The 22,745-nt window shown below is 37.9% G+C and overlaps 1 protein-coding gene across 1 annotated transcript; it reads right to left on the bottom strand.

Moving 5' to 3' along the window:
- Positions 1-13,345: 13,345 nt before the first annotated feature.
- On the bottom strand, positions 13,346-21,166 carry LOC125675636 (steroid 17-alpha-hydroxylase/17,20 lyase-like). The gene is made up of 6 exons (XM_048913406.2): positions 20,276-21,166; positions 18,103-18,189; positions 17,378-17,587; positions 16,700-16,869; positions 14,520-14,623; positions 13,346-14,238 (listed from the first exon to the last, which is right to left on the bottom strand). The coding sequence occupies exons 1-6, from the start codon at positions 20,981-20,983 to the stop codon at positions 14,000-14,002; spliced, it is 1,518 nt and encodes a 505-aa protein (XP_048769363.1). The 5' UTR covers positions 20,984-21,166; the 3' UTR covers positions 13,346-13,999.
- Positions 21,167-22,745: the final 1,579 nt, after the last annotated feature.

Below are 22,745 nucleotides of genomic sequence, written 5' to 3'. Positions count from 1 at the left end.
GAACTTTGTAACTTACTGAGATCGAGGCAGGCTACTGACAAATAGGTTGATGTTACAGAGGTTTTAACAGCCTCGTTTGAATCCAGCATTTTGCAAATTCTATCGTCATTATAATGATCTAATTTACTATTACAACCAGTCTTCAGGTTCTGTCTGAAATACTCATACTAATTATTAAACTGTTCTTTACATACCGTTTACCTGATCAAGATGTAGGGCTCACGGCAGTTGTGACCGGTCAACAGGGGATGAATATTCCTCTTTGATTAATTGTATAGAGAGGGATTCTCGAAAATGTTTCACTCATATGGAGACGTCACCGTTGCCGGTGAAGGGCTGCAAAATTTAGGCCTATACCCTGCGCTTATGGCCTTTGAGCAGGAAGGGATCTTTATCGTGCCACACCTGCTGTGACGCGGGGCCTCGGTTTTTGCGGTCTCATCCAAAGGACCGCCTCATTTAGTCTCCTCTTACCACAAGCAACGGGTATTGAGGACCCGGATCCCCACGAGACTATTCCTCTTAGACATTCGATACATGTAGCATGTTTTGCATTTGAACTTCTTCTTTTTTTAAATTGAGGCAGCATACTGAGAGATAAATTGATGTTACAAGAGTTTCAACAGTCTTGTTTAAAATCAGCATTTCGCAAATTCTATGGGCGTTATAATGATTTAAATTGAAAATATCAGCTATCACTGGGTCGAATGCTGTCTGACGTCTTTCATACCAATTGTTGGGCCGTTCTTTACATATTGATTTTGACTACGGATTACTCCGTTTATCTGTCAAGATATAGGGTTCAGATGGGTGTTACCGGTTAACATTGGGGTGCTTATTAATCCCCTACCAGTTTGTAAAACCGAAGGGGACTATAGCTTTCTTCTCCACCTGTCCCTCCGTCTGACTGTCAGTCTGTCCCATATCGGTTTTCCACACCTTTTACCGTTATGCTTGCGTGGATTCATTTGAATTTTAGAATGGTTAACTACAGATCAAGTTCGAAATTCGTAACATTTGATGAACAAGTTTTTTATATTTTTAGTTTTTTATTCATCGGGATCGGGATTGTGTTCCGTTGCAAATGCGGTAAAAGTAGAGTCAATCGACGAGCATCGATCGCTGATTTTGTAAAATGGGCACTTCTTTCATTTGACATTTCAAGCTCATTAATCACAAAAGGAACGTATTGATAAAAATGTATATCAAATCTGTTAATTACGCGAGATTTTTCTGTAGTCGGTGAGCGACGTCTCATGCGTCGGCTGTTCTAATTTTATCGCATTCCTGCAGTCGCGGGTATTTGACCTTCAAGCAGTTGATAGTAAATAGTATTTAGAAGTCCGTTTATAAGTATTTGAAATACAGATATGAATGTTCTATCGGTGTGTTGTTTTCTTTCCCATTTGCACGATTATCTAGTTTTCCTGCCACGTCGTTTGTACAAAGACTACTATTTCATCCCTGATAAAAACTAAGCGTGTCAACTGTCTGAACAACAAAACATTAAATATAATTTGACACTGGTAAACATGATGAGTTGGTACCAATGTATCGGGTCACAGTTCAAGATCAAACAACATCAAGTGAACAGTTCCTCGAATATTAATTACAGTCGTCAATTAAGGGGGGCGCCGGTAGGTAACATGTATTGCTTATGCGATACTATCAATATACTTGTTCCTCCTAGGCATTTGATCCCATCTCTAGTGTGTTCATGTGTCCATATTTGCTCTATTGTTAATTCTGCATTCTTGATAGGTTTTGTGAGATTGAGCACTGTTATCTTTCTTTTTTCATTCTACAAACTAGAAAACATATAACGCCATGTGCACGTGTCTTCGAGGTGAATATGACGTTTTATTTTCCAACATTGGACCAAAGTTGTGATTATTGAACTTCTCGGGTAGCTAAATAAGTCGTACTGACCGAGGAAATGTCGTTCATTTCCTCATATATAATGTAATTCTGATTGATTCTGAATTTATTCTACTGGACTTAGTGTTTCCTTTTAGTGTGTTCATTAAAGAACACATTTCGGCGGTGGTCTAGAGGTAGAGCGTTCGCCCCGCATGTGGAAGGTCGGGGTTCGAATTCCAGCCGCGACAGACCTAAATCGTTAAAACAGGTAGTAACAGTTCCATCGTCAAACGCTTGGCATCAGGTGTAAATGTCACGGGTCCTCGGAGATGACCTTAAAAACGGATGTTCCGTGTCATAGTAGGTGTAACACGCTAAAGAACTCTCACTGCTCAATGACCATAAGCGCCGAGCATAGGCCTAAATTTAAAGCCCTTTATCGATATTGGTGACCTTTCCATATGAGTGCAAAATTCTCGAGAGGAACGTTAAACAAGATACAATCAATCATTTTTTAAAGTACTAATATATGAGGGTTACGAACAGCGACGTGCACTGGCATACATCATGGAGTGCGTTAGCGCTTCATAAAAAAAAATGCCGGTGTGAAGCATTGCAGTTCATATAACGTCATATATTTTCCAAAATGAAATTCATTTTTTATACTCTATATTATTACAATAATTATCAAGATTCACACGCCGCGCGTTGTTTACAGTTGCAACGCATTAATAAGGAAATGGCTATTATTGCAGTTTGCAAAAATATCAAAGGCAAAAGCAATGTAAATGTTATTGTATAGAATTATATACAGGTGATTTAAACTACAGAAATAGTAGTAGTTTTATCTAGTAGTCAGAATGAAACAAGAGGTGACATCCATCACCTGAGGTACTGCATATTTTCATGTAAAACTTCCTCTTGTGACCTCACCTTGAACCTAAGAGTTATGGCTTGAGCAAACTTTCAAGAATCTCTTGTACCCCACGTGATGGTGCGTGCGTATCAATATTTTAAAAAACTTGCATCATTGCGGCTCTTCAGAATTCCTTCACATGTTCTAGTACATGTATATTTCTATGTAAAACTTAAATCCCTATCATGGACCCGCCTTTGTCTAAGTTGAATCTACACTTTACAACATTGCTTCCATACATGTATCAATTTAATAAATGTAAACCCTTGTGGGTTTAGAGAAGAAACTTCTAAATGAATTATGCTATATACACTGTATATATATCCCTGTGTAAAACTTTGAAACATTTTTGGTCCCATCCTTTCCTTGAGACTCGTGGATTGATTGATTGTTTGTTTTACGTTCCATTCATATTGAGACGTCACGAGCTGTAGGTAAAGTACCACAAATGTGGACTTATGCTTAGCCCTTAAGGACGTAGCAGTGAGGGTTCTCAACGTGTTAACACCTGCCGCGACACGGGACCTCCGTTTGGTTTGAAGGTGAATTTCCATTATTTAAAGATTTTTTTCTATTCGTATATGTAATGTAAAACCCTACAGGGGCCCCTTATATAGAAGACATGGATGAAAATGTTAATTTTTACTACATGGTTATGTTTTTGAGAAGCATACTTTTTACAGACTTTTCCTTAAAATATTCCTGTATGAAACTTTGAGCCTCTTGTGGCCCCACCAACACCACAAGAACTTCAATAAGGATGATTCTATCATTAACAAATTGTATCCTTGTGGTTCCTGAGGAAAAGATTTTAAAAGAATTTCCTACACATTCCTAGATAAAACCTCAAATCCTTTTTATGGCCCTGACAAGATACCAGGGGTCATGGTATGAACGATTTCGAACCATCGGTTTGACAAACTGTACCCCTGTGATTCTTGAAAAGAACAATATGAAAGAATTTTCCTAGATGTTCGAGCCCCTACTATGGTTCCACTCTAAACCCGGGACCGTGATGTGAACTAGAATCTACATTACTTGAGGATGTTTGCATATCAATTCGAGAAACTGTACTCATGAGGTTCCGGACGAGAGCATTTCAAAGAATTTTCCTAAATATTCTTGTGTAAAGCAATGAATTGGATAAACCTAATCCATTATGATATTTTTCAACAAAGGATAATTTTTCCAAGTTTGGTTGAAATCTATGCCTCTTGTAAAAAAAAAAAAAATAAAATAAAATAAAATAAAAAGGTCGAAAATGTACAGACAACAGACAGATGGGGACACTTTAGCATTCCAAACTATCATAAAAACGATCATTACAAAAATAGAAGGTAGAGAAATTAATTATGATAATGATGATTATTATGTAGATTAATCGGTGAATGATAATGAAATGAAATTGCTTTTAAATTGATTTAACGCTATTTAATTGTAGAAAAGGATGATGATAGCTAAAGACTCTGAAACGTAACAACATACATGGACAGGGGGACAGGGGTTTTTCTTCATAAACCATCATCTATTGTCGTTCCAGATTGTCATTTCATTACAAAGAATTGGTTTTCTAACGAGAGGAAATGTGAAAAACTTCACTTGATGAGGAGTTGTGCCGAATTGACATGCATTTAATAAATTTTGAAAATATTTTTCTTTTCTTACATTGCTTCATCATGCCTCGAGGATGATAGCTACATATCAAACCCGTATATGATGAAGCAAATGAATGACCACAAGTGGCCTCGTTTTCTTGCTTGGAATTCATAACTTACAGAAATTTACATGTAGATATTAACGGCAAACTGACAACTCAACTGTATGACAAACGGAATGATTTTAGCTTCTCCGTCGTCATCTTCCCATATTTATGTAGTAATATTCCATTATCACCTGCATATGGTGTTTATATCTCTTAACTAATTCGATACGCAAGAGTTTGTTCTTTGTATGTTCAATATTTAAATCGAGGCAGGCTACTGACAGCAGTGGCGTAGCTACACAGTAGCACTGTATGCACGTGCTTACAAATATTTTCGTTAAATTTTTATTACATAATAGGCCATTCTTAGAAAATTGTATGTTTGCTGTAACGCGACCGACCCACTCAAAACACCGCGACTCAATTTTTTTATGGCTACCCTGAAAGCTAGGTTTTTTTCATCGAGATCGAGATTCAAAAAAAAAAATCCAACATGGCGGACAAGTCCATGGTCACGTTTACTTTGACCGTCAATTTAAAGCAATATATGCTGTAACTGACGGCAAATGAATTGAAAAATAAAAGAACAAATTGAATAACATAATTGTGATTGAATATTCTTCATAAACCTGTCGTATCAGTAAATTAATGTCAATTCATGAATCTTTGTCTTCATGACAGTAATTCCTGCTCATCATCTCCAATGTGCATTGACCTCGGAGGTCATCAGTTGCTGCCAACCCACACAGTGATTCTACATATCATGCGTGTCCATATGATCAATTAGTGTTTTAACAGACTTTGACAAAAAAAATTTAAATGATACCCACTGTAAGGGACTTGGATTACCAACAGTCCCAATTGCAAGTTAAAACTAGGCCTAGCAGAAATGCATTCGACGTTTTAATGCAGCCACCAAGTACCTTAAAAGTGCCCAACTTTTTGGTTGACAAACCACGATTCACAGGTTTTCAAAACGGAAGACATATAAACATTTAAATATAGTCATAGATAACTTTATTTCAGTATCTGTTGAAGATCGACTCGGACTGACAAATAATTACACTAGTAATGTATAATAGCAATGCCTTTCCATATTGCACATATATACCTATATATTTATAAAGTCTGAATGCTGCCCGTGTCTTGTCTACTTTAGTGTGTAACCGTAGGCACACTCAAAGTGAGATTTAGTAGAACTACCAAGGATGAAATAGTATACCAATAAACCACAATACACACAATAAACATAACGTATCACGATACAAATAAGGAATAACTGTCTTGTTTGAGTGGGTTATGAGTTTATATTAAAAGCGATTAGATCACATGGTAATTGATATAAACGCTGGTGAAGGCACTATGTGGGCCAATCACTTTATAAACTCGTTACGCTCCCAAACTAGACGGTTAATTTTACAATGTACATGTATTCATATTTAAATACATTATCTCCTAAATATAAGAAATTTTAGTTCGTTCTATTATTTTTTTATTGACTAATGGTAAAATTTGTCCATGTCTAATTTTCAGCTGAAAGCTAGCTTGAGTGATGTCACATTGGCACGAGAGAATGGTGATTCATGAGACCATAAACCCATTGTCTACTTGGTAGTGTTATATAGAACAGAATGTACATATAAATATATACCAGTACCTGTTTATCGCAATCTATTTACATTCTGCATTGAAGACTCCACTCCAATTCAGTTCTTGAGGTAAAGTTATTAGTTTTGAAATCTTTAATATATTGTTTTAGTGTTCATCGCAATTTTGCTCATTTACAAATCAAATATAGTAAGTGGTTTTCAAAAAAAAAACTACCTACCCACACTGAAAAAACTGAGTCTCGTTACAGAAAACATACAATTTCTAAGGATGGCCTTACGAAAAATGTCCTCAGCTTCCGGGGGATGGCACCCCCCAGACCCCCTGCTTCCAAATATTTCAAACCTAGCTACGCCACTGGATTGATTGATTCATTGAATACTGTTTAACGTCCCGCTCGAGAATATTTCATTCATATGGAGACGTCACCACTGCCGGTGAAGGGCTGCAAAATTTAGGCCTATGCTCGGTGCTTATGGCCATTGAGCAGGGAGGGTTCTTTATCGTGCCACACCTGTTGCGACACGGGACCTCGGTTTTTGCGGTCTCATCCGAAGGACCGCCCCATTTAGTCGCCTCATACGACAAGCAAGGGGGTACTGAGGACCTATTTTAACCCGGACCCCCACGGGATTCGCCACTGGACAATCAAGTTGATGGTGAGTTTCAACAGTCTCATTTAGAGTCAGCATTTCGCATATTCTATGGTCGTTATAACGATCTAGTTTGCCAACACAACCTTTCATTGCGTCAGATGCTGTCGGACGTGTTTCATACCGATTGTTAGACCGTTCTTGGCACACCGATTTTGACTACGGATACCTCCGTTTACTTGATCAAGATATGGGGATCACGGCGGGTGTGACCGGTCGACAGGGGATGTTTACTCCTCCTAGGCACCTGATCCCACCTCTGGTGTGTCCAGGGGTCCGGGTTGTTTTTTTTACTAACTATCTAATTTGTATTGCTTATAGGAGTTATGAGATTGATCACTGTTCGTCATCTTTACCTTTCATTCAATGACGTTTATAGTTTACAAGTATCCATTAGTGCATGATTTTGACAGATATAAATTGTGACTTGTAAACTGTCATGAACACCCCCCTTAACAATAGTTTCGGGTGCTATATAACATTTTTATCTATCGTAAAAGAATATCTATCAACTAAACTTTTTACCTGTTTTGCGATAAGAAATAGGTTATAATCAATCTCACCTGTAAAAAATCCTATTTCGTGCATATTTGTTTCTTACCAAAATTCTGAATTTCAGATTTCATATCCCCTATAAACATGACAAACAATTATAGCCAATGAGTTCTAACTTTTTTCAATTTTCAAATGAAAAGTAAAATTCGTAGAAACCCTAAACCAGGAAGTAGTACGTAATATGGCTCTTTAGAACCACAATGAGGGTGTTATTAAAGAAGTACACTGTGATGTCAGAGGATCAGTACGTCCTACTCACACTGTGATGTCAGAGGATCAGGACATGCTACTCACTCTGTGATGTCAGAGGATCAGGACGTGCTACTCACACTGTGATGTCAGAGGATCAGGACGTGCTACTACCACTGTGATGTCAGAGGATCAGGACGTGCTACTCACACTGTGATGTCAGAGGATCAGGACGTGCTACTCACACTGTGATGTCAGAGGATCAGGACACGCTACTCACACTGTGATGTCAGAGGATCGGGACGTCCTACTCACACTGTGATGTCAGAGGATCAGGACACGTTACTCACACTGTGATGTCAGAGGATCAGGACGTGCTACTCACACTGTGATGTCAGAGGATCAGGACGTGCTACTCACACTGTGATGTCAGAGGATCAGTACGTCCTACTCACACTGTGATGTCAGAGGATCAGGACACGTTACTCACACTGTGATGTCAGAGGATCAGGACGTCCTACTCACACTGTGATGTCACACGATCAGGACGTGCTACTAACACTGATATCAGAGGATCAGGACGTGCTACTCACACTGTGATGTCAGAGGATCAGGACACGTTACTCACACTGTGATGTCAGAGGATCAGGACGTGCTACTCACACTGTGATGTCAGAGGATCAGGACGTGCTAACCACACTGTGATGTCAGAAGATCAGTACGTCCTACTCACACTGTGATGTCAGAGGATCAGGACACGTTACTCACACTGTGATGTCAGAGGATCAGGACCTGCTACTCACACTGGGATGTCAGAGGATCAGGACGTGCTACTCACACTGGGATGTCAGAGGATCAGGACACGCTACTCACACTGTGATGTCAGAGGATCAGGACGTGCTACTCACACTGGGATGTCAGAAGATCAGGACACGCTACTCACACTGTGATGTCAGAGGATCAGGACGTGCTACTCACACTGTGATGTCAGAGGATCAGGACACGCTACTCACACTGTGATGTCAGAGGATCAGGACGTGCTACTCACACTGTGATGTCAGAGGATCAGGACACGTTACTCACACTGTGATGTCAGAGGATCAGGACGTGCTACTCACAGTGATGTCAGAGGATCAGGACACGTTACTCACACTGTGATGTCAGAGGATCAGGACGTGCTACTCACACTATGATGTCAGAGGATCAGGACACGTTACTCACACTGTGATGTCAGAGGATCAGGACGTCCTACTCACACTGTGATGTCAGAGGATCAGGACACGTTACTCACACTGTGATGTCAGAGGATCAGGACGTGCTACTCACACTGTGATGTCAGATGATCAGGACACGCTACTTACACTGTGATGTCAGAGGATCAGGACACGCTACTCACTCTGTGATGTCAGAGGATCAGGACGTCCTACTCACACTGTGATGTCAGAGGATCAGGACGTGCTACTCCCACTGTGATGTCAGAGGATCGGGACGTCCTACTCACACTGTGATGTCAGAGGATCAGGACACGTTACTCACACTGTGATGTCAGAGGATCAGGACGCGCTACTCACACTGCGATGTCAGAGGATCAGGACACGCTACTTACACTGTGATGTCAGAGGATCAGGACACGCTACTCACTCTGTGATGTCAGAGGATCAGGACGTGCTACTCACACTGTGATGTCAGAGGATCAGGACGTGCTACTCCCACTGTGATGTCAGAGGATCAGGACGTTCTACTCACACTGTGATGTCAGAGGATCAGGACGTGCTACTCACACTGTGATGTCAGAGGATCAGGACACGCTACTCACACTGTGATTTCAGAGGATCGGGACGTCCTACTCACACTGTGATGTCAGAGGATCAGGACACGTTACTCACACTGTGATGTCAGAGGATCAGGACGTGCTACTCACACTGTGATGTCAGAGGATCAGGACGTGCTACTCACACTGGGATGTCAGAGGATCAGGACACGCTACTCACACTGTGATGTCAGAGGATCAGGACGTGCTACTCACACTGTGATGTCAGAGGATCAGGACGTGCTACTCATACTGGGATGTCAGAGGATCAGGATGTGCTACTCACACTGTGATGTCAGAGGATCAGGACGTGCTACTCCCACTGTGATGTCAGAGGATCTGGACACGCTACTCACACTGTGATGTCAGGGGATCAGTACGTCCTACTCACACTGTGATGTCAGAGGATCAGGTCACGTTACTCACACTGTGATGTCAGAGGATCAGGACGTGCTACTCACACTGCGATGTCAGATGATCAGGACACGCTACTTACACTATGATGTCAGAGGATCAGGACACGCTACTCACTCTGTGATGTCAGAGGATCAGGACACGCTACTTACACTGTGATTTCAGAGGATCAGGACGTGCTACTCACACTCTGATGTCAGAGGATCAGGACGTGCTACTCACTCTGTGATGTCAGAGGATCAGGACGTGCTACTCACTCTGGGATGTCAGAGGATCAGGACGTGCTACTCACACTGGGATGTCAGAGGATCAGGACACGCTACTCACACTGTGATGTCAGAGGATCAGGACGTGCTACTCACACTGGGATGTCAGAAGATCAGGACAGGCTACTCACACTGTGATGTCAGAGGATCAGGACGTGTTACTCACACTGTGATGTCAGAGGATCAGGACACGCTAATCACTCTGGGATGTCAGAGGATCAGGACGTGTTACTCACACTGTGATGTCAGAGGATCAGGATACCCTACTCACACTGTGATGTCAGAGGATCAGGACGTGTTACTCACAGTGATGTCAGAGGATCAGGACGTGCTACTAACACTGTGATGTCAGAGGATCAGGATATCCTACTCACACTGTGATGTCAGAGGATCAGGGTACGCATTTCAGTAAGTTAAATTGGAATCATAGTCCATACAAATGTGAATTCTAAAAAATTCTAAAGAACTTTTAGTAAACTTTAAATCGGAAAACTTTTTTCAAATCTACATCAAAACGTATGACTTTTCAACACTTTACACGACTATTCCTCACGGTAATTGTATCAATCTATACATGTATGTAGAAAAGTTTAAGTCGTTAATACTTGTTTATATAATTTCACATGTGAAACCTATCGTTTATAAATCGTTCTTCTTGGAAACTAGGTCGATAGTTTCTTGAAACTATAGTTTATCATTGATAAACCTATTTTATCACATAAAAACTATAATTCACTAATTTTGATTTTTTGTTGTTGTTGTTGGTTGTTGTGAATTCGAAGTACCACACAGGTTTTGATGTATGTCTCTTTACAGGCATTTATCAACGGAGAACAGCATCTATGTTTATCTGTTTGGTTTGTTTAAAACATTTCATGTGGGGGACATATCGAATAACAAAAGATTTTTAATTTGTCTTATCCAACTATGTTGTAAAAGACATAGATATATACAGTAAAATTTCATTGAATGTGTCAATTTTCATGTCTTTAATGAAAAGTACTGGATTACTCAAACATACAACACGGGTAGAGCAAGTCATAAACAACAAATAAAATAACACAAACTCAGCTGAATATAAATATTAAAAGTCAGATGAAAGGAGGGGGAAATAGTTCAATGTCAGCGTTGCGTCGAGGAGAATCACACTGTTTGCCGACGTCGTAGGCGGGTAGATATACAAAGGTCGTGAGAAAGAAGGCCAAGCTCCAGACGGGTATAGTAGATAGGTACAAGACAAACACTCCATTGGACGCGGGGATTGGTTTCACCGGTGTTATGTAGGTCGATTGATAAAACTTCAGTCATGATTATATCGGGGTACACCTTTTTAATTGAAGAATCGTGAAGAAAGCCATATATCATCGAATTTCTTTGCATTATTACACAATGGTTTGAATTGTGCCAATTACCTGATCCGGTCTTGTACATGTACATTGTGAAGGGTACACATTTTAATGTATTTTTACTTGAATGCTTCATAAGACTTGTAACTGGTAAATCGTACCACACACATAAATAGAAAGATAGATACTATCTGTGAATAGAGGAATCCAAGCGGGATGTATTACAGACCCGTGTAACAAATACAGGAGTATCTATGTACGTCATTCAGAAACTAGGTTGTCTCTGGTGAGGATCAAACATGAGAATTCTAGCATGACAGTCCAGTAATCTACCAATCGAGCTAAAAGGTTAACCCACTAGTCACAGCTAGAAGGAAAAGGTTTACACACTAGCCACAGCTAGAAGGAAAAGGTTTACACACTAGCCACAGCTAGAAGGAAAAGGTTTACACACTAGCCACAGCTAGAAGGAAAAGGTTTACACACTAGCCACAGCTAGAAGGAAAAGGTTAACCCACTAGTCACAGCTAGAAGGAAAAGGTTTACACACTAGTCACAGCTAGAAGGAAAAGGTTTAACCACTAGCCACAGCTAGCAGGAAGGCCATGTATCTCTCGTTATTACATTGTCCCCTCCAGAGAGCATTTCGAAAATGCCAACACCTATGGGGTGAAGTTCTATAGGCTGATCATTCTCACCACTCAGAGAATACATGGGTCGAAAAGTGGTTGCCAAAAGTGATAGAAATGCCTTGCCTTTGCTGAAAATCGATCGCGGGTCCTCTCTCACAACAGTCTCTACCTACTGAGTTAAAGGGTTGACTTACTAGCCAAAGCTAGTCTAGCCTGCCTAGTCCTGTATACATGTATCCCACTTTTCTGTTGTTCGTCTTGGGTGTTCACTTTTGTCGACATGTTGTGTGTGTTTCATTCTGATGATTTGTTGATAAATTTTAACACGTGTAATAACAACACTGGCTTTAGGTGAAGTACCGACAAATAAAAATCTACGCATGACGCTCAGGGCCGTAACAGGGACCCTAACCCCTCTCCGACGAACTATCTGAACTAATGAATATAGAATCGTAACAGGTAAGCCTAATTCCACTCCGACGAACTGTCTGCACTAATGAATATAGAATCGTAACAGGTAAGCCTAATTCCACTCCGACGAACTATCTGAACTAATGAATATAGAATCGTAACAGGTAAGCCTAATTCCACTCCGACGAACTATCTGAACTAATGAATATAGAATCGTAACAGGTAAGCCTAATTCCACTCCGACGAACTATCTGAACTAATGAATATAGAATCGTAACAGGTAAGCCTAATTCCACTCCGACGAACTATCTGAACTAATGAATATAGAATCGTAACAGGTAAGCCTAATTCCACTCCGACGAACTATCTGAACTAATGAATATAGAATCGTAACAGGTAAGCCTAATTCCACTCCGACGAACTGTCTGCACTAATGAATATAGAATCGTAACAGGTAAGCCTAATTCCACTCCGACGAACTGTCTGCACTAATGAATATAGAATCGTAACAGGTAAGCCTAATTCCACTCCGACGAACTGTCTGAACTAATGAATATAGAATCGTAACAGGTAAGCCTAATTCCACTCCGACGAACTATCTGAACTAATGAATATAGAATCGTAACAGGTAAGCCTAATTCCACTCCGACGAACTATCTGAACTAATGAATATAGAATCGTAACAGGTAAGCCTAATTCCACTCCGACGAACTATCTGAACTAATGAATATAGAATCGTAACAGGTAAGCCTAATTCCACTCCGACGAACTATCTGAACTAATGAATATAGAATCGTAACAGGTAAGCCTAATTCCACTCCGACGAACTATCTGAACTAATGAATATAGAATCGTAACAGGTAAGCCTAATTCCACTCGGACGAAATATCGGATATAATGAATATAGAATCGGACGGAAACACGATTTAGATAAAACCAAAACTGTGTCTTTGATAAGGTATAAGAAACTAAAGTGTTATTCATTCATTACAATATTTTTATTCAAATATATTAACAACAATAAATAACATTATAATATGAAATGCAGGTGATGAAAAATGATCGATATGGACAAACAATGAGTAAAAAGCTTGTGGCATTATAACACTTCCAACCTTCTTTGGTTAAAACAAAATATAACATTTTATACTTATAATCATTGAAATAAGATTTTTACATCATTAAAAAATATTGCAAATAGTGTGTGACTCTGAGAAATTTAACGTTAAAAATATTTTAAAATATATATATATATATATATATATATATATATATATATATATATATATTAATGCAAAATGCAAGCTTTACAAAAAATTATACAACGTAATTGAACATAGCACAGTAATAAATTATGAAACATTTTGACAACAATAATACATAACATCAAATATCAATGTAGGTAATCTTAAAGTATTTATAACATGTACAAAGAATAAATAAATATAAATGCTGCCCTTTGCTGTTCAGTAACGAAAGTAAGAATTTACTGTCAACCTTCTGGATTTCTGTGGGGAAAGTGTCGGACACTTAAGGAATGCTACTGGGTTCCTTTTGAAATGTAAAGCACTTTGGAATTGGATGATGTCTTCAAATCTTTCACCGGAATTTAAAGGGAAAACACCGCTTAATGAGGCTCAGCAGCGTTTGATAAGCTTGATTTCAAAAGGTTTAGGTCTGTTTGTCAGCCCCGCATTTGGTTTCATATCCGGCAAAGGTGCGCCCTCCGGGACCGTGATGCGGTAGTTTTTTATTAGAGTAGCACAGAAAGAGAAAACAGACATTTTGGCAATGTTGGATCCGAGACACACGCGATGTCCGATTCCAAAGGGCAGGTAACTGTAGCGTTCTTCTGCATTTCCATGCAAGAAACGTTCTGAAAAAAATACCAAAGTAAAGGATTCTAAGTATCGTTAACTCCCAGGAAATACTAAATTAAAAACAAGATTAGATATATGTATATATTAAGGCTTGTTTCCTGTGATTTGTGTGTTATATATATATGTATATATTAAGACTTGTTTCCTGTGATTTGTGTGTTTTATATTTATGTACATATTAAGGTTTGTTTCTCACCATTTGTGTGTTTTGCATGGTTTTTCACACCTGGTTTTTTGCGATGATCTGCACAACCTTTTTAAACTAATTGACACATACCTGGATTGAAGGTGTCTGGGTCTTTCCATGCATTTTTGTCATGATGTATCGCCCAGATATTCATAAGTACCATGGTGTTGGCCGGTATGTAGTATCCATTAAGTCTAAACAAAAAAAAACACACAAAAAACAATTAGAGACGATTCATTAGTCTCTTCTAATCAACGTGTCCTTGATGCATGTCATTAAAATTCCTTTGCGATTCTGAGTCACTTTTCCTACATGATAATTTTCGGAGAGAAGATATTTATAACTGTCGCTTGGTATTCATTGAATCGACATACCTCATCCATAACAGGGATGTCTTCATTAATCATTTGTTTTGTTCTTTTTAAAGATTTGTTTGTTTTTCATGTCGCATTTTTTGTGCCATTTTCCCGGAAGGATGCTAAACGTCATAAATAATGACAAAGAAATGCATTTGGGATACAGAAAAATATTTCTTTTTTCCGTCAAATATGTAAAAAATCTCATCGGTTTTATTTTGCAATGAAGAATTTGTCTAACTTTTTCCCGTCATTATGCGTTTCCAAGTATTTGAGGCCTGGAAAAAGTTTAGTCAGATTGAAAGTAAAGCGCGGATCAAGGAAGCTTACTTGACTTTTCTCGCTTCATTTCCCGCCAGATCATGTACATTGTAACTTTCACCATCATTGTCAAATTGAGGGATCCCAAATGAAATTAATATACTGTACGTGTATTCAATGAAACTTTTGGGGTTTAATATTTGTTGAGGAATTGCAAAATTTGAATTTAGTAGCCTTAACAATGAAGGAAGAGATTTAATTCATTAAGCACTTGTGCCTATTGAAAATTTCGACTTTTATGCAGGGTGCAATAAGTAATTTTTTTTCCTTTTGGTGAAAAGGCATGTGTCAATCCTCTTCCTAAAAGATTTAATGAGGAATTTTCGAAAGTATCTTTTTACCACATTTCCCTTATTCTTTTGAAATTCCATCCCCGACAGTGTCGCTCTCATATCTCAGAGCGACAAACTAATTTGTAACCCCCGTCGCCTTTCAAAGCACAGGAATCTCGCGTATGCTAATTTGTTTGAGTCCGAGGAATGCAAGCATAATGAAAAGCATAAATTTCATATATCATGAATTTACATTTAAACATTTTTTTTCTTCACAAAGTGTCGGGATTTAAGTCTTTTACATGTTTTTGACGTATTTACCGTAAATATGCATTTCAGAATAGCTGACCCTTCACTTGCCTTTAGCTGAATACGTTTGAACACAGTGCTTGCTTTAATCCGCTCATTAATAAACTTATGAAAAACTTGTCTCTTTCATTAAACCATATCACATATGCCTATAAAATGGCCGATCTAAAATCAATGAATTCTTAAACTCCGACTGTTTTAACACTACATAAACGAGTATAGGCAAAGATATAAAAATGCCTTGTATCTGTATATTTAACAGCGGATACTTCATGGCTTACATGCACGATTTATCGTTCAACTACTTGTAATTACAAAATGTATTTCTCATATTTGCATTAAGGTTTTAGTGGAGTTACATGTTGAGGAACACCATTACAACTATAATTTGCTAACAAAATGTTAGACACTGAAGTCTGGTACTGGTCAGCCGTATGGCTCTATAAATAATGGAAAGAAAAACTGAAAGGCGCCCTACTTGGACACTGTCCAACAAGCTTTGAGATCTTCTTATAAATATATTAAAACTTATATATACCTTCTAATTGGCATAATCAGATATATAAAACCAATATTTTGAAGTATTGAAAAACGATTTCATTATTCTACTTATAACTTAAGAACGTGTCAATTACTTGAATTGCATGTCGAGATTACGGCGTCGCGAGTTCAGAGAAAAGGTTCGTTTGATAAGGGTGGTAAACATTTACAAAAGGACAGGGGATATTCTTACTGACCTACTGACCAAAGTTACATCAAGAGAACGAACATGTGCTTGGACGAGAATTAGGACGCATTTCGTCTGTTCAGTTGACCTACATGTATTATATATTTATCATCTTACTTCTGAGTAAGAGGTTTTATTTTCTTCTTCAGATTTGCATTTTTATCATTGAATTGTGACGAAATAAAAGTTTAAAGCGAGACAGGTCTACGAGGAGAATTTCCGGTTATCTCTGAATTCATAGATATAACGTTGGTTTTTTTTTTTAATATAGGTGTGAAAGCTTACTCTGTATCTCTCAATGTTCTGTGAGGAAATCCCACCGGAAGTATGGAAGCCATGCGCAGTGTCTCCTTCACAGTTGCTTCTAACAACGGATAATTCGACCGATTAAAGGGAGAAGGCAGTTCTCCAGCTTCTGTATTGTCGTGGATTTCTTCATATATTTTTTCTTGCCACTGAAAGAGAGAAAACTAAGCTCAGTTTCAGCATGACGTAGTGACACATATATCGTGTCTCAGCTATGTTTGACTTCTACGCTAAGTTACGAGTACAGAAGTACTCGCATTCATAGAAAAGTTCAAAATATGACTCTAATGTCGTGAATTGAATTTCTATTGTGTACAATATCTAAACTTGTCAGATTTCCAACTCAAAGAATAATGAACGTATTTACGATCCGTAACAATGTGCTAAGATACTCTGTACTAAAACTATGTGTATTATCAACATACAAAATCAGTTAATTGATAATAATTCGTAATCATAATTCTATGTGACCGAGTATTTCATTGTAATCGAGTGAAATTGGATTTGCATTGACTAAAGCTTTATTTAGATGCAAGCATTTTATATCATTCTATTGATTTAATTAATTGGTACGTTTGACTTTCCGGATATGACGCAATTTCTTTAAAATCGTAATGTCCAAGCCCTACAGCAGCAGTATCCATCTGTTAATCTCACCTGAGGATTGTGAATCAGGTACATCATCAACCAAAGAATGGTCATTGTGGTGGACTCTATACCCCCGCCAAACAGTTCGTGAACAATGTGACCTATGTTTTTGTCTGAGAGTAATCGGATCTCCTCCTCGTCCCCTGATTCTATAGCCTCTTTCTGAATGTTTAGCATTATGTCCACTAAGTCTCTGTGTTTCTCCTCAGTGCGTGTTTCCTTAAAAAAAAAAGTGGGGTGTCAATGACGTCACATGATCTGAATTGAAAGCTAGTTTCTTGTAATGTATCTACACGTACATACTCCCTTCATAAAGTAATACATTATAGCAATTAATAAAAGGAGTACATGTAGTTGCGTAAAATTTGAATTTTTGCGGTTTTTGAAATTACACAAATTAATGTATATGATAGGAATAAAAAAAAAACATTTTCACATCATATAAGTGTATTTTCGAAGATCGATCAGGGTCATTAAACTTTATTCGTATTTTCAGAATTCAAACGGATACTATATGAACTCAGTGTAATTTGTACCGAGTTGGTTGCTTTAAAGAGAACACTTCCCATAAACGAAATCTGTAGGGAGTTTACCGACTGATTTGCTTTACAGATATATGATAGGGGGAAGTCGAAGACTATATTGTTAACTTTGTCAATTTTGAATAAGTGCATAGAATTCTTTTTTTTAAATATTGACTCATGATTCGATCTATGAAGTGAAATGATTCATACTCTGTGTTCTCTGATGACTTGGTTAATCCAAATATCTTTCTTCTCCAGACTAGTAAGGAACCGCCGCCAGCTAGGAATAGGAAAATGCTGAAAATAATGGAACGAGATCATTTTGAAATGGATTATTTTGACTTAAACACGGTATTAATATAATTAGGACAGTTGTCAGCTGGCATTTGAGTGGAGGATTAATCGTCAGATTTCATGATATAATATAATCAAATGTGACATACTAAATACAACAGGTACTTGTAATAATTTCAACCTGTCATGATTTTTTAGATGGAAATATCAGTTTTTAGGCGGCTGTATAGCCATAGTTGTAAAGATATGACCTTGTAACGATATGACCTTGCTAGATGTATAATATTTGTCAACTGCCCAATCCTTTAGACCCTCCCTAAAAAGTCCACGAATTTAAATCAGACACGAACTGAGGCTAGGTGGAGGTTTAATAGGGCACCGGGTTTACCAAATTTTTGTTTGCCTTTACGGTAAACAAACACCTCGGTATAGGATATTGTCCTCTGACCTGGACATTTGTTGTGGCGCTTGCAGCAAAGATGGACTTTAACCAGCCCCCACACCTTCCATGTGGGTCGACGAGTAAGTCAGAATAGGAACACTGGAGTTGTTGTGTTTACTCTAATCTTTGATTTATTGCATAATGAACGTTCAGATCAATAAGTCGTGTGTTTGTCAGCATAAATTAAGTTGAAAAGAAACACCTTAGCTTAATGGTTTTTTTCTCTCTCTCTTTCTTTCAACATCTATGATTTTTTACTCGATCTCTAGTGCGGATGTCCCTAAATGTACATCCCGGATGCTTAGATGTTGACTTCGACGTTCAAGAAAATAATACCTTGGCAAAAAATCACGAAGAAAGTCGGCGTATTTATGTAGTTTACCTTTAAGTACTAGTTAGCATACGTAATTATATTTACATAGATAAAAATGGATAGCATAGGATGTATTAAGAAGCTCGTCGAGTAAGGAATTTTTTCTCCAAGTTCCGAATACAAAGGAGTGTAAGATTTTCTGTTGGGGTTTAACATGACATGACCTTATGCACATGTGCATACCACCGGGAAAAAAAAGGACAATCTACTCTCTTCAAATACACACTTAAATTATAAGATATGACAATCCCATTCGCTAGTATCACATTGACTACATACAATGAGAGTTTTCCGGTAATTGCACAATAATACGCCTGAAGAAAAATATGTAAAGAATGCATCAATACCGCAAATTCAGACATTTAAAATACTCATTTTTAGCACTACACGAGAAATATGATACAATATATTTGAAACAAAAAGATCGCGCCTGTAAATCAGGAATTTGAAAAATTTATATTTAGATTTGATTTGAAACATCCTAACCGAGGACGAAGGATGGGTCCACTTTCATCATCATGAATTGGATTTTATAGTCCTAAAATTCGACGATCGTGCAAAGTGTCTTTAAAAATAAACATGATGGATTTAAGGGTGTGATTATTCAAATGACGTAATAGGACATTTTATCTCAAACTTGAAAACAATATTCGAAAAGTCGCAAAATTGCATTTCGTTAACATAGCAAACACTAGACACGCACGATTAAATTATCTCTATCCCATGGATTATAAATAGTGCCTTAAACAACAGGGGTGGGATGACCCAAAGAAAAGACGCATAGCGTAAAATTTAATGAATGAAAACCCGTCAATAAGTTAACACGAGGGATTTAGCTATTTCATTCACGTTTGGATCTCTGCCAATACTATTGACAGCCAGTTAAACCGAGATATACACTTCATTTTATCATCAAAGTATCATAGCGATTCACAACTTGAAATTTTACTTTTTCTTCATAATTTCTCAACACCTTTTTAATATATGGTATGAAATGCTATCGAAGTTTGATGGATTTATTCATCTGTACTGTATACATGTATTATTCACAACTGTTGAAGAGTTCATCATTATAGGAGCCAAATCATTTCTATTGCCCGTTGTGTTTGAGGACTTCGTTACATATGTATTGACCCTCTCGTTATGATGTACGTCTAGATTTAAACACCGTCATTCTATGGCCTTTATGATTGACCTAACATGCTTTTACAAGACATTTTGTCAGAGTTATGAAATGTGATCTCGTGACTTAGATTACAAATACATGTACATACCTCTAACCATGGGATGACATCGACAATATTAAAACTTTCGATATTGTCCACAATGTCTTGAACGATCCTCAGCTGCTCATGAAATTGTTCATCAACATCATCGAATCGCCTACTGAGGATACACTGACATAAGACGTTGGCCACGACCCTTGCTACTTGAAACTTCGGGTCAAACGATTCATTGTCATCCGAAAACGTTTTCATTTTCTCCTCCAAACTTTTCGATTCGTTCAGAATGATGTTTTTTAGTCTGTCCTTATCGGAATGAGTCTGTGATGATAAAAAAGAGTGGACAATACGTCGGTGAATCTTTAACTCAGGAAGAACATCATTCATCACAATGTCTCGGCCTTCACCCAAGAGAACTTCCACCGTCTTCCTTTTTCGCGGTCGTCCGGAGAAGATTTTTCCTTGTCGGACCAGACTAGCTACTGCTGCGTCCATATTATTCACCACTAGAACGTTTTCACTACCCATTTTCATCCAGACTAGATTCCCGTAAGTTTCGGCAAGATTTGTCAGAGCTATATGCAAGTCCTGTCCAATGATTTGAGGCAGATTTCCAACTAAAGGCCAAGCCACTGGGCCTGGTGGTAAAAATGATCGAATCCGCCTGTCCTTCAAGTACACTGAAGTCAAGTAAAATACAAATACCATTATCAATCCAGTAAAAGCCCAATCCAAAGATAGCAAGCTTAACAGCCACATTCTTTCGTCTTGTAAAATGTCAAGTGAATTTAACGATAAATTTTAACACTTTAAAGTTTTGTATGTAATTGTCTTCCGTTGTTTAGCTTATCATGAGCTGTACGATGTTGACATTCTGCTTTCAACGTTTTTATTTGCGAGAAATATTACACACCACAATCTTATAAGGAGTTGGAAACCGCGTGGTTTAGTACTTCGTCGATTTCTGATTGGTTGATTTGATCACATGGTTTTGTTTATAAACAAGGCAATTGCCCACGTGGCTTTACTATTGACAACTGACCTAAGTGTATCACCAATGTGTCCATTTACCTAAGCGGTGTTTTGACCTTGGACCCAGCATACAGATGATGGATACGACTGCATTCCATAGATTTTCTTAAAAGCGAGAAGGCTGCACAGAGAAGTAGTCATATTTATGGTTTTGTGCTTGTCACGGCGGCGATGACAACTTGGTCTAGAGCTGTCTCGCCTGACTTGCTTAATTATCCAGAATGTGCCGTGTTAGAAATAAAATTGTCCCCTGGATGTACTTTGCGAATATAATGAATTTCTCGGTATTCTCTGTACACTTCTGTGTGATATGATTTCTATCTATTGTTTTATCTATTTTTTATTACTATTATTTCTACTAGGATAAACATTAATTAAACTAGGAATACCAAATTCATAATTGTTTATTGTAACTACTAGGGACTTGGCAGGTTTCCAAGATTTCAAAAGGTAATAGTGGCGAAAGTATAAAGAGTTTTTGGTGGGTTTTTTTTTTACAAATCGGTCGTCTTGCGCGAGAGCAATCCCTCAGATACCTGCTATAAACAGCGTACCTTTAACACTTTTAAAGATAATATAATATGCGACAGAACAGAGCCCGATCATTCATTCTCTTCACAGTCTTGGCATAATGTTTAATGAACATAAATTTAATTAATTTCAGTTTTGTTGATGAATTGTTCATTATCACTTGTAAATGCAATTATCAAAAGCCACTAAATCCGTCGCGTATTAAATATTGACAGATCAAGGTATTATAGAATGTGTAGCTGCTTTGACAAGGTCGTGTAGAAGAATAAGAGAGGAGAGTGAGGGGGAGAGTTGTCGTGATTTTGTTTCTCATGGACTTTTAGAATATAGGTCCTTGGCAAGTGGTTATGTATACGTAGTTGTAACTTTTGCCCAGTTACTGTAACACCGCTTTTTTCACAAGGAAATTAGACATATCATTTTATGATATGTATAAATACAATCTTTATTATTATAAGCCGATGTTATTAGTTACACGGTTGAAAATCCAATGGAAGAAAATTTAAAGCTCGAGTCCCATATGGAGTTTATTGACCATGTATGATAGCCTATATTAGTTCAAATACACACTGCTTAACGAATACATCTTACTGACTGCTTTAAACTATATCTTATTAAGGCATTGTTCTTAAATGGAATTTGTTTAATATCCTTGTGTGGAGAATTTTTAATTTCCGTATTTTTCATTGATTGAAAACAGCAAGAAAGATGATACCCGAAAATGGTTTACACATATGAGTAAATTTTTAAAAGAAAGATAAAATGATTTTCAACAGGTCCATGGGTCATATCGCTCACCCAAGTATTGTATATTGCATTGCAATTGATAGAGATTGCAGCGAACTCTAAAGATTAGGACAGAAAAACTCCGAGCTACGTGTACGTAAAAAGAATTTTCGACGTCAAAAAAAAAGGTAATCTTATAACGACCGTCATTATTTATCTCGCAAAAGTTGAA

The sequence above is a fragment of the Ostrea edulis genome, chromosome 3 (genome assembly GCF_947568905.1).
Source record: "Ostrea edulis chromosome 3, xbOstEdul1.1, whole genome shotgun sequence".
NCBI classification, from domain to species: Eukaryota; Metazoa; Mollusca; class Bivalvia; order Ostreida; family Ostreidae; genus Ostrea; species Ostrea edulis.
Note: the sequence above shows the minus strand (reverse complement) of the source record. Positions and strands in the feature narration are given on the sequence as shown.